Consider the following 19007-nt stretch of genomic DNA (forward strand, 5'->3'; position numbering starts at 1 on the left):
GGGAGTTGAGAGTGAGGAGATGAAGTGAGCTTCCACGTAGTTGCATGAGATGAAAGTGGATTCAAGACGTATGACAGAGAGATTGTGTGACTTATATTGTGGTGGCCCAGGGAGAAATTATATGCATCTTGTCAACCAATGAAAAGGAGTTTGGTTGCATTATTATTACACTTCCATCAGTCAGATCAATTTTACATGATACGCGAGGGCTAAATTCCAAATCCTTGAGAAGTATTAGTTGAACCACATCTTCACTCTTTTTTCTTTGCTATCATACAGAGCTTCACGGAGCTATGCTATTTTTAGGTAGTTATGTTATAGAACAATACGTACGTTGAATAGAACTGGTAAATTAAAATTGCTGAAGCATGGATTAGAATACTATGCAGCTCATGGTAAAAATGGTAAATAAATCAAGGAAAGAGAAATGATAATAGTGAATTAGTGGCCAATAAGGGTTCTTGGAGGGGCATTTCGTTTCACTTGGAAATGTAAGATTTAAGGCCTTAATTGCAACTCATTTTTTTCTTGTTTGGTTTCTTTAAATTTTGTTACCAAATCTTATAGGACTAATTTACAATTTTAGTGAGAATTAAGTAATAACCAAAGCTAATGTCGTAACAGTATGCAAAAATTTCGATCATCAATCATACTAAATATCCCTTGTGGTACTTTTCAATATATAATATATATACACACAAACACATACATATATATATATACATCCCTTGTGGTAGTTGAGCGATCATAGGACTTTTGACCATCAGAAAATGGAAGACAGAAACTGAAGATGAATAATGGACATAGCTATATTTCGGAAATTTTTTATTAACTACAGCTTTTGATTGCCGAAAGCGAAAAAAAAAAAAGGAAAATAAATCCAAGAAAATTTTTAAAGAAGAAAATAGTTTTGCTCGTATGCTTTGTTTGTTGAAAAAAAAAAATGGACGACATTTTCTAGGAAAATCTTTTACGTATAATAAAAAAAAACCCCCCACATTGAAAATGTACATAGTGTCAAGATATAAATCTGCAAGTACACACGGAAAAACAGTTTGAATTAAATTAGAGAGAACTCAAGAGAAAGCATGAAATATTTATGAGCTTTGCCCTCCTTCCAAACAACAGGACGACCAAGAGAATTAAACCGATAAGACCCACCAAAAATTGAGAACATGGCAACCTGGTACACTGAACCAAATGCCCCAGTTGATTGATTTCTCCTTTTTTTTTTTAAAAAAAAAAAGTTATTTTACGAATTTGGAGTATCATTGGCTCCACCAACTCCTTATTCCTTTAATCAATTTCATTTATATATAACTGTGTATGAAAATTGATTTAACGTAGTCTAAAAGCAAACAAAAGAATTCTTATTTGATACGAAATGCCTTAGCAAAATTCTTGCTTTGACCCAGTCTTCTTGCAATACCTCTTTAATAGTACAAATCAATAATTATGCACCCTTTAATACGAAGCATACATAAGAAACTCTAGTCATCTTTCAATAATCTTATTTTGCTGAACCTATGCTCCAGCTTTTTCTCGTTATATAATTTTATATAATTTAAAGAGTTTCCACGTTGCTACCTTTCTTTTAATCTCTTGGATCATCAAATTGTGCTCTAGTAAAAGATAATTCCCTCGGATCATCACTTATGTATTACATAGTGAAAATTCAGTCACATTGATTAATATTAATGTGTGGTTTCCTCAGGCTTTTTTTTATTCACTGACATTGACTAATGTTCACTGAAAATTCACTGACATTGACTAATATTCACTAACAATATGAGATCTAGATGATTTTTTTTTTTCTCAATCTAACACTTTTTTTAATCTCCCACGTCTTTTCACACCTTTCCTACTTCCAATTATTAGATTTAGAATTCGAACCCTGAATCTGACAGCAACAGTAGAGAGAACTTGAAGAGGCCTCCTCACTACTGAATTTTCTCCACCTAATTTGTGTTATGCCAGCACAGTTCTGGTTAAAAAGTGTACCGTGTAGTACAGCACGTCTGTTGAACCAACAAAATATGATGATGATATTCGCAAGACATTGATGATAGATAAGTAGTTTATTTAGTTTGTAGAACATTAGCCAAGTCTCCATACACATCCCAGTTGCTGTATCATGACTGCGTGTACTTCACAGTACAAATTAAAATAGGAAGAAGCTTCACAAAATCGGGTACAAAAGACAAATTTTCAATGGCTTATGTCATTTCTAACAGCTGGATGTTGAAAAGTACCCAAACCAAATGCCAAAACCTGCGAGTCTGTCTTCCATTAATATTTCATATCAACGCGTGAAAAACCCTTAATTATAAAGCGTAACGTGATCAATCGAAATTGAGCTTTGAACACCGGCATTGTCCGGTTGACTTACTTTGAGCCCGTCTCCTTTCCGTCCACTTTTTTCTTCAATGTATTCTTCGTTTTGTAATTTCAAGCCGCCCATATTAATATTTTGTACGAAATGAGTGATGATGATAAGTTTTAACTTCTACGCCAAAGCAAACAGAAATTAGTTCAATTGACAAGAACGGTCTATTATCTCACAAAAGATTACGTGTTTGAATTTCAATATTGATATGAGGATTATATTGGTGGACGATCTATCAAAATCTCTATAAACGATATATGGTTTCGTAGGTATGTCCTGACCGTGGTGATGATAGCAGTCGAATGTATCCAAACTTTTTATTACAAAAAAATTTCTATGGCACAATTTCTTCTCGTACTGTCTTAGTTTCTTGAAATTTACAAGTACACAAGTGGGGAAGGAAATAAAAAGTTGACACTAGGAAGGGGAATTTTAATACATCTAAATCTAAGTATATAAAATGAAATAAATTTAAATTTTTGTTTGGACAAAAGCTTATATTTTTAAAAATGTTCAATTATTTATGGGAGGCAAACTAAATTTTCTAAAAGTTGGGGGGGGGGCCCGGGACTCGCCCTCGTCAACCAGGATTCCGGAAGAAGGAAAATGAATTAGAAAGAGTAATCGTAAAACATGTATTTCTCGTTTAAAAATTGATTTTGTGATGGGGACAAATTATGATGGGCTGAATAGGCCTTAATTTTTGCATTCGATAAAATCCAAAACCCATTGGGCTGAGCTTGCCTACCAAGTCCCAAAAGTTTACTTAATATGTGTTTTTGGCACACCACAAGTGTGTGCTTATTTCAAGAAAATATGTGATTATTTTTTTTCATATTAAGTTACATATCATAGTGGATATTTATTTATCTAAAAAATCTAGTTACTACTTCAGAGAAAGTCATTGTATTTAAAAAATTATGGGGAAAAAAGTGGAGATGTGAGGGAGTTAGTGTGAGAAAGTTGTAATTTTATCTCAAAGGGATGATTATTTATTGATTGTGGGGAGTTTTTTCTAGAATATATTGGGACCAATTTACCCTTATAATTAAGGGTAGATTAGAAATTTAAAAAAAATGACACTGTGTATTTACACCACATAGTGTTGCTCTTCCTTTATATATTGTATAGATATGGTTTAGGTGGAATAGATACCCAGCCAAAAATTTTAATTGGCTAATTGAATGATTTTTTTGAATTAAAAAGGTAAGAATATATATATATATATATATATATATATATATATATATATATATATATATATATAAAAACTGTTTATTGGTGAATGATAATCTTTTTTGTTTAGATGCCAATCCCAATTTTATTAATAAAATAAAAGAAAATACATTAGGAGGGGGCATCAATCGTACCTTTGGAAAATGACCTGACAAAAAGTCATAGATGAGGAGTACTACTCTTTGCCCCTAAGAGTTAGCTCAAGCGGTCAGCTTCCCCTTTTTAGAATATGATAAATTTATGTGGGCAACCAGGGCTCGAGCCCCCTTGCTACCGTGCTCGGAGTGGAGTGGGGCCTCCTCTCCCATGTCGGAGTGGAATTAGTCGGACCTTTGGCCCGGATACCCACTCCATCAGAAAAAAAAAAAGAAAAAAAAAAGAGAAGTACTACTCCTTTACAATGAATCAACGTATAACAGGCATCCTCCTAAAATCTAACTTTATAATAGCCATAGATAAGGAGTAGTATTTCCTTATAATAAATGACTGTATAACAAGCACACTCCTAGAATCTAACTTTACAATAGCACGAAATCTAGATGGAATTCTTGTTCCGCAAGGCACTTGAAAGATCCGGCTACAGACGCCGTAAAATCTGCAGCAACAATGGCTTCACCAAAAATGTAAAGACAAAGAGCCACGAACTAAGACAAGAAGTTGTTGAATACGAATAATTGCATAACACAAAGGCCATTTTGCAGCCCGTTTGACTCTGATCGGTCTCAACTTGGACATGATGCGAAAACCCCTTTAACACGCAAGTCTTTATGGTGAATGGTGATGTGAATTAGTTAGGTTTTGTCTAACTGACCGGTAGCACTGAATTTTTTCTAAAAAGAAAATTTGAAGTTAAATTGGAAAGAGTGTCTAAGAAATGTCTTTAGAAATCTGGTTAAGTTGTGCTCGAGTGTTAGCATTGTAAAAGTGTAGTTAGCTTAAAAAATCGCACACTTTTGGCTACTTGACTATCTTTTGTTTCAAATCATCCACTCAACTTATGGAAGTACAATACCAGTGGCCATTTTGTTTACCTTTGCCATTAGAATTATGCTTTTGCATTAGTTTCAAGATTATTTATGAAAAATTAAGAGAACTGGGTTATATCCCAAGATCGAAGGTTTTAGATTCAAATTCTCTTTTTCCTGTATATCCCACTCCTCTCCTACCTTTAAAAAAGAAAACATCTTGGTTATATATTTATTTATATTTTGTCTGTTTACCCAATTCTTTTTCTTTCTTTTCATTTATTATTATTTTTTTTAATTGCAAGGCATTTCGCAATTATCCCATTCCTCTTCTTTCTCCTTCACACACACATAGACACGTAATAATTTCACTTAATTTGTACTCTCAAATTTAATTTGTACCTCATTCTTACTCTGTACAATAAATTTTAAGCTAGGATATTTTGTACCCTAATCTCTAAGATTTGTCCCACTAAAGTCCAATCCATAGCAATGTTAGCAAAACTAATAGAATAGAGTGTTGTGCACATAATGTATACCTAAATCGCTCTACTAGATGATAGTGTATTATTATCAGCTAGTCATGTAAAAAAAGCGTGTTGTGTAATCAGTCTTCTATTCCTTTGGTTTTGCTAACGCTATTATCGATTTGACTCAACTGGAACAAATCTAAGAGTTTGGGATGCTAACCGTTCAAAATTGAATTTTGTGGTACAGTGAAAATAGAGTATAAGTTCGGATGTACAAAATGAAATTAGTCCATATGTAAATTACTTAATAGAATTTTTATACAATAACATAGATAAGTCTAAAACTAAAGGAAAAAAATGTAAATTGGACGACAAATTCAGACAGAATAACAACTCATATACCACTATTGAGTGCACCAAACATGAAATAGTTAAATGGTGAAAGGCATACAATTTTAGTAATTTAATTTGTGGCTGTTTAGGTTCCTTGCCCTAAATTTTATTAAGCTACAAATTTAGTTACATGAATCATGCTTACCCTTTTGTTCCTTATACACAACATCTATAACCAATTCCATTCTACTCTAAGGGGAAGGAAGCGTCTAATTAAGCTATATGAAGGGTTAGGAGAGGATCACTAGAAAGGTGCACTACTACACATCTTCTAGGCTACAATTTAAGTGTACGTGTGGAGTTGTGAACACTCAACCTACAGCCCTAAGGGATTTTAAAACCCTTCTTGATAGCCAACTTATGAAACGCAAAGCCAGTTCAGGAATGATCCTTGCCAAGTGCCATAGATGTACTTCTATCATTGGTAACACAATCCCAAACAACTTTAAAATTAAGGAGCTATTTGGTAGGTCCATTTAGAAATACAAAATTTGTCTAAACTACCATCTACACTAAGTGTTAAGAGGCAAATGATATTTATACTTCAAAACAAGTTCCAGACATTCTACTCTTCTTTTTACTTAATGAAATAATGCAAAACCTATTAGATATTCTAAGAAAGTAAATTACCTCTCTATACATTCACCAATAACTTTTATCTCTTCAATTCACTTAGTTTTTCTTACTCTTAAATTAGCTTTAAATTGTTGTACAATTAATAATAAAAGAAATTCCTAATAGTGTTTTTTTTAAAAAAAAAAATGCCATATTAATATGAGTTACTTAGTAGTCCCTGAGTAAAGTGCAAGCTTTTGTTGTTTAGCGTTGTCTATATATTACTTTTCAATTTGTTCATTATTTTTAATTTAGTTTTTTACATCTTGAAATAATGATAAAGCTTTTTAATTTAAAAATTAAGATTTTGTAGTCAATTGTACAGAGTTCTCTATAAGAATATTACAAAATGATCATTAAACTATATCTGGAGGGTAATTTTGATATTCAAATTGTAAGAGAATCTAGACTATAGGTGATTATCTCATTTTTAACAATTATAAATTTAGTATCTCAACCTTTTTTTTGGAGTAGTAATATCATTTGCATTATTAAAAACATCTAAGAACACCTTAAGCTTTTATTACAAAAATACCCAAAAAAGCACACCAAAATTTTTTTTAAATACCCAAAAACACACGTCAACACCAGAAGTGCCACTACCTCCCTCCCTCCTCCGGATTTGGCTCCTCTCTAGTGGATTTTTACCATTTTTGATTCCGAACATCTTGATGCACAACATGTGTTTTCATTTATTAGAAAGAGACATGATCATTTTAAATTTGACTAATTCTAAACCCTGTTAACAAATGAAGATACATGTTATGTATCCAAATATTCATTGTGAAAAATGGAGAAGGGATCTACTGGAGAAGAGCCAAGTCCCCCTCCTTCACCCTCCTTCCTTTCCTTCCTCCACCCTTCACTCCGTTCTTTCCCCCCTTCTCCCATATTTCCTCCCTATAGTAAGTTTTAGACAAATAATGCAAGACGCAGACCAGCAAAACGGACCCTAATAAACTGCTAAAACTTTTCAATTTTGTGAACTGAAAAATCTCACTACTTCAGAAACGACTTTGAACCATGAATCGTCTTTAGTGTATTAGTGAAACGACAACATCGTTGAAAGCATGAAGTTGGTTGATCAGTTAAGGAGAAAAGATCTAGAAAATTACGTACCTAATAAATCAATAATGACCAGAAGAGAGCTACAATGATGAACCTGCTAACTAGACTAATAACTTGATCATCTTCTCTACCATTTTTAGAAAAAATATGTACATGTATGGCAATATTACGTGGACTAATACTTCCATCTATCATTACCATCAAACTACAGCCAATCCAATGAGTTGCGAGAACATACTCCTTTGATGTGTTTGGTGATCAATCAGATTTCCAAAAAAGAGAAAAGAAAGAAACAGGAACAATCGTCAATTAATTTTTGGCGTTGATTCGGGCAGCATTAACAGATTAATGGCCAGAAAATTACATACCTAATAAATCAATAATGACCAGAAGAGAGCTACGTTGATGAACCAGTTTTTTTTTTTTTGAATCAAAATTTTATATTATTATAAGGAATCAAAAATATATAGAGGGAGACAGCACCCCCAGCATGTCTGAGCAATTAACCAAACCTATCCTTTATATCTACCCCTACGGAAATTAGGGCAACCCCACCTATCCAAAGTAATGTCTCCTCTAACCAAGCGGGGAAGATCACGAAAGGAGTCATAAACTACTTACTCCCCCAAATCAGCTCCAAGCTAATAACTTGGACTAGTACTTGATCATCTTCTTAACCATTTTTACAAAAAAGAATATGCATGTATGGCAATATTACCTGGACTAGTACTTCCATCTATCATTACCGTCAAACTACAGCCAATCCAATGAGTTGCGAAAGCATACTCCTTTGATGTGTTTGGTGGTCAATCAGATTTCCCAAAAAGAGAAAAGAAAGAAACAAGAACAATCTTCAATTGTTGGCATTCATTAAGGTAACATTGGTTGAAACAACAGATTAATTGCACAGATTTGTGACCATCCTTGTGACTTCTTTGTAAATGCTTGAAGAAATCAATGAACGGATACGGGAGAATACTCGGTTTACTTGTCAACTTGTGGATTTTGTGGTACATTCAAGAGATATATAATCATGGTAATATAATGATGTTAAAAACGTGACGGTGGATGAGATATGATGACACAAGAAAATCCATTTACCTCTTGAATATACCACATAATTTAAAAGTGAGGGTGTAAACCAAGCCTGCCGAAAGATCTCCCATGTCTACTACCGCTAAAGAGTTCCCTAGTGATTCCACAAGGAATCATCAGGTACTTCTACATAGTCAGTCATTTCATGGTCATAGTCACCTGGAAAAATGACCGGGTCTCCTAAAAACTTTGAGCCAGATGTCATCTCCATCCACATATTGTAATTTGGTGACTCCAATGGCAAGTCATGAATGGCCTGAATCTCTCTCTGGGAGAGTCCTACTGTGACAGGCTGAGCAGCATAATCGACCACGGTAACAGGAATTCCTGCTGCAGCTTGATCATCATAATTATGCTGGTCTCCAATGGACTTCTTCAACAGCAAAGAACCTTCGTGAGCTGCCAATCTCATATCTTCAACACTTGAGCTAGCTGGACTAGGAAGATAATCCACCAAGTGAGGGAAATTTAGCTGGGCCGCCTGCCCCCTCAGGTGAAATGCAGCTGTATCATAGGCAGCAGCAGCCATCTCAGGGGTATCAAAGCTCCCAAGCCATATTCTTCTTTTATCTCCTGCTGGCTCTCTTATTTCAGAAACCCATTTCCCCCATTTTCTCTTCCTGACCCCTCTATAAACAGAAGGGGTTCCAACTTTCTTTTTAACGTTGTTGCTTTCCATTTTTATCAGTCAGGTTTGCAAGGATGGATAATCTGTTGATCAAAATTCAGTGCCATGTAAAAGAATATTCATCCCTTGCCATATATAGTCATTCCAAATTGCTCAGCCTGACGTTCAAGGGTTAGAAAAGGCAGCTTCCGAGTAATTTCAGGGTCGGAGAAATTAACCTTTATTGAAAGTGACCACAGCAAAATAATTAATAATCAATTGGAGAGAAAAAGACCAAATTGTTTCTTATTAATGTAATCTTCATTTGTTTCCCATTTTTACATTGTCCGCGTGCATATTTGTGTTCCAGATATGCGGCTATAAGCCTATAACTCTCTGAAAAATCCTTAGATTTGCATTCATATTAGTACTTGCTACTTTTTCATTTTTTACCCAGGGTTCTAGTCTTGTAAGAAAATAGAGTGAAATCAATTGGCCCGTGCCCCGTAGAATATGTACCTGGGAAGTGACGCCAAAAAGAAATCTGAAATAGGAAACCTAGCTGGCTAGCTTGATCATTGTCTCCTAGGACTAAACTTCTCTAAAAAAAGACTAGGACTGTTTGTGGATAATGATGCTACATATGAAGGTCGAAAGCCGTGTTTCCTGTTACAGAACAAGGATGTGCTTATTTCAAGAGGAAGAGATCTTGGTCCAAATCAAGATTCAACACCAATGCTTATTACAAAGCTCAAATTAATTTAAATAACTTTTCTTATTAATTATTGATCCTCGAAATCCTTTCATTTTACCAAATACGAACAGCTACAACATTGCCTTTGTTGTATGTGTACGTACTACCTTTTTCTTTTTCTCCTTCTTCCTTTCATTTCCTTTAGTTTCAAGCTACATCATATCTTCGCATATTTAATTGAAGTTAAGGTGCATTAAACATTTGAATTAGTCGAGAAAGTCTTGATTTAATTAGTGACTAAAATGAAGATCTCGAATTTAAGCTCTTTTTTTCCCTTCCCGATTTTTAAATCTCATGCTTTCGTTACCTAAAAAAAAAAAAAACCATTTGAAGTGAGTCACTGATTATACTCTCTTTAGGGTCCAACCTACGGTGACTTGAAAAACAAGTTTGATATGAATTGCATATACGCGGAATGCAGCACTCCAACAGCATAAATGAAAGCTTAAAATGATAAATTAAATGATCATTAGTTTTTAATATTTAGTTAGGAACAAATGATCAGTACTCTCAAAGCGTATTTATCAAAAACCAAATTAATTATAGTTTGCATGCGTAACCTTTTCGACCATTCTTCCATTCCACACTCAACTTTTGTTATAGACATATTGCACATTAAAGTTATCATTTACTACTATATCGATGCTGGAAGTTGTTTTTGATGCTTTGCATCCTAAAATTACCAATTTTATTTCAAATTTCGATAACTTCACATATAGTTAACCAGAAAACTATGTGAAGTACAGATGCAAAGTCTGCTGCAAACAATTGATGCAAAGTGGAGATAATCCTTATGAAACCTGTTGTATGTTTTTCTCTATATGTCGCACATTTTGAGATATTGTACCGTCCAATATAGTAAATGTTTTCTTGTATCTGCAATTTAATAATACTCATGTGCATGTACCCACAAAAACTGCAAATAGAAAGCTCTTTTCTTCTTAGCAAAATTTTTTCTTCAGTCAAGTGCTTGATAAATAAAGCATATATAGAGGGAGGGATAAATTGGGTGATACGAGAGAAAAAATGTAAGTGAGAGGTCCCAACATCCAAAACCTCCCCCTTAACAAAATAAAAATAAAAATAAAAATAAAAATCGAAGCGCGCGTGCGCACACACACACAAAACATATATATATATATATATATATATATATATATTCCTGATAAGATTAGTTAGATGCTATTCGGATTTATTAAACTATTTCCAAAATGTGCAAAACCTATCAAACGTATTGAGGTTACAAGTGTTGTATGGTGTTGGGGTATCAAAAAACTAACAACCAATTGGGTTTCTAGTTTATTTGGAGGGTAGATTATTTAAACAAATTTATTTGATTGTATCATCAACACATTTTTATTTCATATACATCACATAAAAAAAAGCACTACATTAATTTTTTTTTTTTTTATAAAAATCCCAAATAATATACTAACCAAACACATGTTTGGATAGTAGATTACTTGGGATATTTTTTTAAAAAAATATTGTAGTACTTTTTTGATATGATATTTGTGAAATAAAACAGTAGTTGAAAATGTGTTGATGATGCAAGCACACAAATTTGTGCAAATAATCCACGCGACAATTGAGGAATGCTTGTGTAATATAAATATCAATCGAATATAACTGAAGGGAAGAGGGAACTATGGTTATTCATTGTAAATATCGTTACAAGCTAGTATTTTCTACGTCCCCCCTCCCCGAAAAAATAAGTGAGTTGAGGAGCAGATAATTCATAAAGAACTCGGGTTTCTATCTTAAAATTAATTGACGATGAGTGAAGTGATCCAAAACCTGATTAATGTAGGTGAAAAACTTTAGTATGGAATATTCAGTCTTCTAGCAGTAACACAGAGCAAGAAGCATGCTAAAATACGAGGATAGAGTTTGTTAACACAACCTCAACAGTTGCTTGTCAGAGTTGCTTTCTACATGTCCAGATACAAGGGTTCATACTCAATCCACTCACATTCTTTTATCGAAGAAACACCTGTACCTATTTTCAATTAAAAGATTCCTTTCCTTGGATATCGATCTATTTTATTTCTGGAACTTGACTATTTTGTTTCATGGATGTGAAGGGTAACGTGCTAATCAACATTGGGTCGGTACCAAAGAGTTTCTCTCTCTCCATTTGTCGTCAGATAACTAGAAGTGTCATTCTCGTACGTGGTATGAGCTTGAATTGGAAAAACAAAAAACGGGCTTTTGATTTTACCAGCATTATCCAACCAATTAGCCTCATCTCTTTCTGAGGACCACGAAGATATCAAAGCGACCAAGGGAATACCAACAAAAGACTCATATTTTATGAATGTAGACTAATTGTTCAAACTTTCTCATGTGACTGGCCGAAATAATCACTTATAACACACTCAGATTTTGCCCAGAATTCTTGTTCAAAGTTTCTCATATGACTAGCTGCCTATTTTTTTAATCAGCAATTGTCTTCGAAGTGCCTAACATTGGAACAAAAGCTCTGTATCTGCCGACACAAGCCGCTATCAATACTGAATACTGGTTACTACAAACTTGACACATACTTTGCATTTTGCCAAAGATTTTGTTCAACAATATTGTCGCCCACAACAACGAAAGTTTGATCAATTTTAGGGTTTTGGACCAGAAGTCCATTGACAGTTAACGTTCTAGAATGTGATTTTTTGGAAGTTAGCTTTTCAAACTGTCACGTTTTGCAAAGCATTTTGATAATCATTTCCATGCTGAGTGATTTTCGTTTCTGTCAATTAAAGCTTTTTTTGGAAAATAAATTAATACTAAGATAAAAGATCTACCTTAAACTTAATCTAAGCACTCTTCAAAATATTGAGTTAAAATGTTGGTCACAGACTAATATTTCTAAGACAAACGAATTACCCAGATACTTTATGCTTGGTACATTCAAGACGACTGCGTACAAAAAACGTTCTCAATTCAGCCTATTTCTTCCAAGTTGTGATATGGTTAATTGAAGGATGAACCAAATAAAGATAAAGTTTGATTTTTTTTTTTTTTTGTGTTGTGTTCAAATAGAGATTTCAAACTATACAAGGAAGAAGAGTTATTGAGGAGAGTTTGACAATCGAACCAGGAACCTTATCATTCAAACTATATGAGGAAGAAAAGTGATTGAGAAAAGTTTAACAATCGATCCATGGACCTTATCATCATCGTGTTAATGTTTCCACCAATTAAGATAAGTTAGATCTTAATGACTCAAATATAATCAAAATGTATGCACCAAAAGAGATAAACATGTACACTTTCACAAAAAATATGTAATCACATATATAAAAGGTATAGCCCTCGTTGGTGATTGTGTATGAGGTATATTCCCTCACTATCAACTTTTGATTTCTTTTGTATTTTTATTCATCGACACCAAAGCAATAATTGAAAAGTGACAATGACCCTAGAAAGAAAGTAATTATAAAAAAACAAAGCATTGCGAGACCATCCAACACAGCATATGTAACTCAAATCAACAAATTTTAATTAAAATTGGAAAATTCTGATAAAAGTAAAAAGCAGTAGAATAGAAGAAAGTCAGAGAAAGACATTGACCAATTGAGGCTCAATTAGAATCCAACATGAAACACGTGCAATCAGCTTTTTTAAGTTCTTAAAAAGTGCCAATGAATTTTTTTTTTTTTTTTTTTTTTATAATCGGTAACAGTCTATTATACATCTACTTCTACTCCTATTCTAACTTATTTTGGGGAATCCAACTGGATCTAAAGGAGGACCGATGGGAACTGAACTATCATCGGATCAGACGAGTGCACTACACACTCGCCTGGATTTAGAAAGCCACAACCGTGGCAATTGATGGGAGGTAAGGTTTGAAAACCCTTGCCACAATTTTGGAAACCCTTGCCTCCCACCCCACCAAATCTTAAAGACTTGATGGTCGCCATTGCCAATGAATATTTACCTTTGCATATTACTGTGACAAATTAAACTAGAGCTTTAACAACTATAAAATGTTGCCTAGTGGTAATCGAATCTGTGTTGGATCCCTCATATGTTAATCTAGAACATGGAATTAAGTATGTCGGAAATCTTTCACGCGCAAACTTTTGTAGAGTTTTGGTATTTGATTTGATAAGCTCATAGAGACTTCAATGGTGGAGAAATTGGATTATTGTTTCCCTTAGAACAATACATCATGAGCTGGATGGGTTGGTTAGTGAGAACTCATATCATGCATGTCTTCGTGTTTGTGACATACGATCATTCATATAATAATAATGATTCTGAAAGTGAGACTAACTAAAAGAGAAGTGCAATTAACATTTTCTTGTAAATTATAATTAGTTTAATTCGTGCACACCTATAAGAGTTCAACTGATACTAATGTAGCATAATTCTTGAAATATTTTGGTGATCTTAAGTTTACATTTAATTTTGGGGGGAATTGTAGTTTTGATCCCTAATGTTTGGACTGTATGCTAAATTGATTCCTAATGTTTCTATCAAAATAAATTTAGTCCCCAAAGTTTGTCATTTTGAGCAAACTTAGGTCAACTAATGGAAATAGAATAACGATTAACAGACAACATCAAATTATCATTAGTCAACAATTTTGACTTTGCACTTTTGGTCTCTAATGTTTTAATTTTAAATCATTATATTTCTCCAATATTTAAATAGTGATATTAAGGGTTTTAGAATGAATTGAGATACAAATTAGAATGAAATACTATAAAATGGATAATAAGAATTCTAATTAAACTTTTTTCTTTATTTTTATTTTTATTTCATTTATTCATGCTAATAATATATCATATTTCTTTTATATAGTTAGTCTCAAATTTGGTATTATATACATATATATATATATATATATATATATATATATATATTATTGTTTGTCACTATTAATAATTTATTGATAATGAGTTTCATCATTTTTATTTTTAATGATAATAAAAATTTGATAAAATGTCCTTTTAAAATATAACAAATATATACTTTTTGTAAATTAATTTGATCTTTTTTTGGATATTTTAATAGCTTATCAATTGAATTTGAAATGAAACTAGCATTTTATACATATTATATGAACCATTAGATGATTATCAAGGTTATGATTATGTTGTGTCAAAATAAAGTGTTTTATAAAATTTTATATTAGAATAACATGATTGTAGCCTAAAATTATTACTATATTTTATTTTTTATTGCCTTTCCTACCAATTTAAAACTAATTGTTCGATGGTGTAGTTTTAAAGCATTTGTTTTTAATATCTACATACTTTGATAATCATTTAATGGTTCATAGAATATATATATATATATATATATATATATATATATATATATATATATATATATATATATAATGCCAACTTCATTCAAACTCAATTTAGAACCTATTAAAATGACAAAAAAAATAAAAAAGATCAACTTAATTTACAAAAAGTATATATTCCTTATTTTTTAAAGGATATTTAATTATCTGTAGAAATAAAAATAATAAAACTCATTATCAATAAATTATTAACAGTGACAAACAATAATATACATACATTAAATCAAATTTAAGACTATGCATAAGAAAAGAAACATATGATATAATATTAGCATGAATCAATGAAATAAAAAGAAAAAGAATTTTAATTAGAATTATTATTACTCATTTAATATTATTTTATTCTAATTTACATCTCAATTCATGCTAAAACTCTTAGATATCACTATTTAAAAATTAAAGAAATATGATGATTCAAAATCAAAATATTGGAGACCAAAAGTGCAAAGTCAAGATTGCTGACTAACGACAACTTGATATTGACTGTTAATCATAATTCCATTTCTATCGGTTATCCTAAATCTACCTAAAGTCACAAATTTTGAGGACTAAATTTGTTCTGGTTGAAACATTGGATACCAATTTGACATATAGGCTAAACATTAGAGATCGAAACTGCAATTCTTTCTTTAATTTTGTAACTTTAAGATATATTCTCTATCATTTTGATTTTGATGGCACAATATCATACAGGTAAGTCTGCCGAACAAAATTTTTTTTTTTGAAAAAAATTAAACAATATTTATTGAATTAATATTTTGTGTAAATATTCCTTGCACAAATGGAGATTTCTTTTGCTATTGTGCCATAAAGAAATCTCTCTGCTGTTGGCAAAGAAAACATTATTATTTCTTAGTTGTTTGTTTAATCCCCATTCATGTTCCTTTGTTTATGTACTTGTAAACGTGGAATCAAATTTTGAGCTACTATAGTCGAGTATAATGTTGATAGTACAACTATATTTCATACATTCGGTTTCCAAAAAAAAAAATTATACATTCATACTCAAAATTGCAATTTCTAGTCACAATAGTAAAAGAAATGACAAGCAAAAGAAATAAAAAACCTCGATGGTTAACCTGTGCTGCAGCCCAACTGGGGGTATTAGCCTCCAGACCTCAAAAAAAAAAAAAACCTGTGCTGCAGAATTAGATTGGACTGCGTTAAATGGGCCAAGTTTCACCAACACAATTTCGGTTGTAATGAACCAACTTTTTAGTTATACACAAATTATGACTATTGGGCTGGATCAGTTTGGGTCTCATTACTCAAGATCTCTAACCAACTGAAGTTGAATTTGTTGTTGTAGGCTTCGAACGCAAAGTAGGCTTGGGCAAAACAAAGAGCTCAGAAAGCCCAATTGGGCAATAAAATCCCTCTTCCTGATCTTCCGCGCCTAGGGTTTCTCCAGTCTCTTTTCTACTCTTATCATTCCTTCTCTTTACCCACCGACCCCCCCCCCCCCCCCGGCCCCCCAACACACACACACACACACACACAGAACAATGGCGATAGCAGCAGGTGAGGAGAAGAAGGTTCACAGTGAAGTATTGCTCTTTAATCGGTGGGCTTACGACGATGTTCAGGTTTGCTCTTTTAACTTTTTATTTTTTTGGTTCTTTTCTATTTTTGTTCTACATATTTTGCTCGCCTTATTGTTGAAAATCCAGAAGGAAAAGAATTGCTAGACGAATTTTGATGATTTTTAAAATACTTTAGTATTTAGGTTTGTGGTGGAATCCTATCTTCCTTGGTTACTTTGCCCAACGTTGGGGTTGGAATCGATGTGTTCTCGAGTTGAGTTGAACTAATCTTGCATTTCTGGGGTCCGTATTTGAAGATGATTCATATCTAAATTTTTTTCTGAACTTCTTGTATTAGAATCTGTAGGTAGAGATGCTATCAGAGTAATTAGTAGACTTCGGATGAACATTTTCATATAATTTTAGGATTAATACTTAGGAAAACTATATAAATCACAAGAAGGTTATTGGTTGTGACTTGGAATTAAGGGGCAAAGGCCGATTAGTCTTTCAATTTTGCTGGGTCATGTTCTTTAGCAAATAATTGTAATAGGAACTAGACTCGGTAAGATGTAGCTCTTTTGAAATATAGTATGGTGACGCTTCCGAACTTCTATATCCTTTTTGGTCTGTACTTTTATTGGACCATTAGTTTTCTGTAGATTATGTTATTCCTGGGAAGTATATTTGTCAAAGTGGGATTCTTGCGATCACTTAAATATGAATTATGTTGCATTTACATTAGTGACATTTCTCCTCTCTCGGGAGTCTGCTGTGATCTATCAAGGAAGATAGGATAATTATTGAACTTTTGGCGAATTTTGGTTTATCCAGGTTGGTGACATTTCTGTTGATGATTACATAACTGCAACTGCGGCCAAGCATCCTGTTTACTTGCCCCACACAGCTGGGAGGTACCAAGTAAAGAGGTTTAGGAAAGCCCAGTGCCCAATTGTGGAGAGGTTGACCAACTCATTGATGATGCATGGGCGCAACAATGGAAAGAAGCTGATGGCTGTTCGTATTGTCAAGCATGCTATGGAAATTATTCATTTGCTGACTGACCAGAATCCCATTCAGGTCATTGTCGACGCTGTCATAAACAGGTAATATGAATTGCTTGATGATTGCTTATTACACTGGAAGGGGGAAGAATTGGAGAATCAAATCACCAGTGAGAATAGTTTGCCGTCAGTTTATGGGACTTTAGGAAGGTGAAATGGGAAGTGGAATTCTTGTTTGTGCCAAACATTTTCTGATAGAAAAAAATTTGTTATGCCTACTAGTATTCTAGTGCAATAAACTATTCTTGTGCTTTCATTTATATCCTTTAGTTCTTTAATGTTTTTTTTATCTGTTTTTTGTAGTGGACCAAGAGAAGATGCAACTCGTATTGGTTCTGCTGGTGTTGTGAGGCGTCAGGCTGTTGATATTTCACCATTGAGGCGTGTAAACCAGGCAATATATCTCCTCACAACTGGAGCGCGCGAGAGTGCTTTCAGGAATATCAAGACAATTGCTGAATGCCTTGCTGATGAACTCATTAATGCTGCCAAGGGATCTTCTAACAGGTAAATTGCTACCTGTTTCTTTTTCAGCTTTTCTTCTGCTGCCATCTGCATAAGGGGTTACTGTGCTTGGTTTTGGGTTTAGCATCTTCTGTATCTTCACTATGTTGACCCTCTCTTTCCAAATGATTGTCTGTAATGGTTATTTGGTATATTGTTTTGACTAGATTTTGCTATATTTACTGATTCCTGTCTTGTGAACCTGCAGTTATGCAATCAAAAAGAAGGATGAGATTGAAAGGGTTGCAAAAGCCAACCGTTAGGAGTTGTTCTCTGGTTGAATGGATTGGGAGGGACTTCACAGTTAGACGACGTTTTCGCGCTCCCGGTTTTGCTCCTCTAGTTACTAGTAAATCGTAAAGTGAGACTGAGAGGATTTCTAGTAAATCATTAGAGTTGTATTCTGATGGAATGCTTTGATTTCATTGTTGGACATCTTTTTTTGTTGTTGCCTTCTTACTCTATACCTTTTTTACAAGTAAATCAATAGATAGTGATGGTTGGATCCATATTTATGAGATTGCAATTTTGGTTAATCATTGCAGCAGTTTTCATTTAATTTTTCAGTTACTATGGCCTTTTAATTGTGTTCAATACCATATTTTTTGCTGAATATTTTGTGTTTGAAGCAACTCCTAGTCACTGTCAGTTTTTTTTTTTTATGGCTGGTGCATTTGTGCGGTAGACAGGTAACTCAGCAATGGTAATGACAATCTTTAATCTGGTCTATTAGTAGAAAGTTAGCAACTAATGGTAAAAATGAAAGTTAGCGACTGCTAGTGGATGCTAAATTTGTAAAACCATTCGTAAAGTGTACATCATCTGATATGGATTTTGTTAACTCATTATGTGTAGATCATCTGATTGTGATTCGTTGCCCACTTCACACACAGAATTAGGGCAAGTTGATTTGCCACAAATGAGGAGGGTCGCCTGTAATGAGTTGCCAGAAGGCTTTTCTTATGAATGTAAGTGCGGTTTTCAAGCAAACCTGAGCAGCAACAATCTGA

The 19007-nt window shown here is 33.3% G+C and overlaps 2 protein-coding genes across 2 annotated transcripts; one reads left to right on the forward strand and one right to left on the reverse strand.

Annotated features, from left to right (window-relative positions):
* Positions 1–8322: 8322 nt before the first annotated feature.
* Positions 8323–8907, reverse strand: LOC113713754 (ethylene-responsive transcription factor ERF021-like). The gene has a single exon (XM_027237538.2). It carries the CDS (start codon positions 8905–8907, stop codon positions 8323–8325), a length of 585 nt encoding a protein of 194 aa, XP_027093339.1.
* Positions 8908–16310: 7403 nt separating this feature from the next.
* On the forward strand, positions 16311–18533 carry LOC113713187 (small ribosomal subunit protein uS7). The gene is made up of 4 exons (XM_027236835.2): positions 16311–16492; positions 17264–17535; positions 17797–18000; positions 18206–18533. The coding sequence occupies exons 1-4, from the start codon at positions 16412–16414 to the stop codon at positions 18258–18260; spliced, it is 612 nt and encodes a 203-aa protein (XP_027092636.1). The 5' UTR covers positions 16311–16411; the 3' UTR covers positions 18261–18533.
* Positions 18534–19007: the final 474 nt, after the last annotated feature.

Source organism: Coffea arabica, chromosome 10c, assembly GCF_036785885.1.
Source record: "Coffea arabica cultivar ET-39 chromosome 10c, Coffea Arabica ET-39 HiFi, whole genome shotgun sequence".
In the NCBI taxonomy this organism is placed as follows: Eukaryota; Viridiplantae; Streptophyta; class Magnoliopsida; order Gentianales; family Rubiaceae; genus Coffea; species Coffea arabica.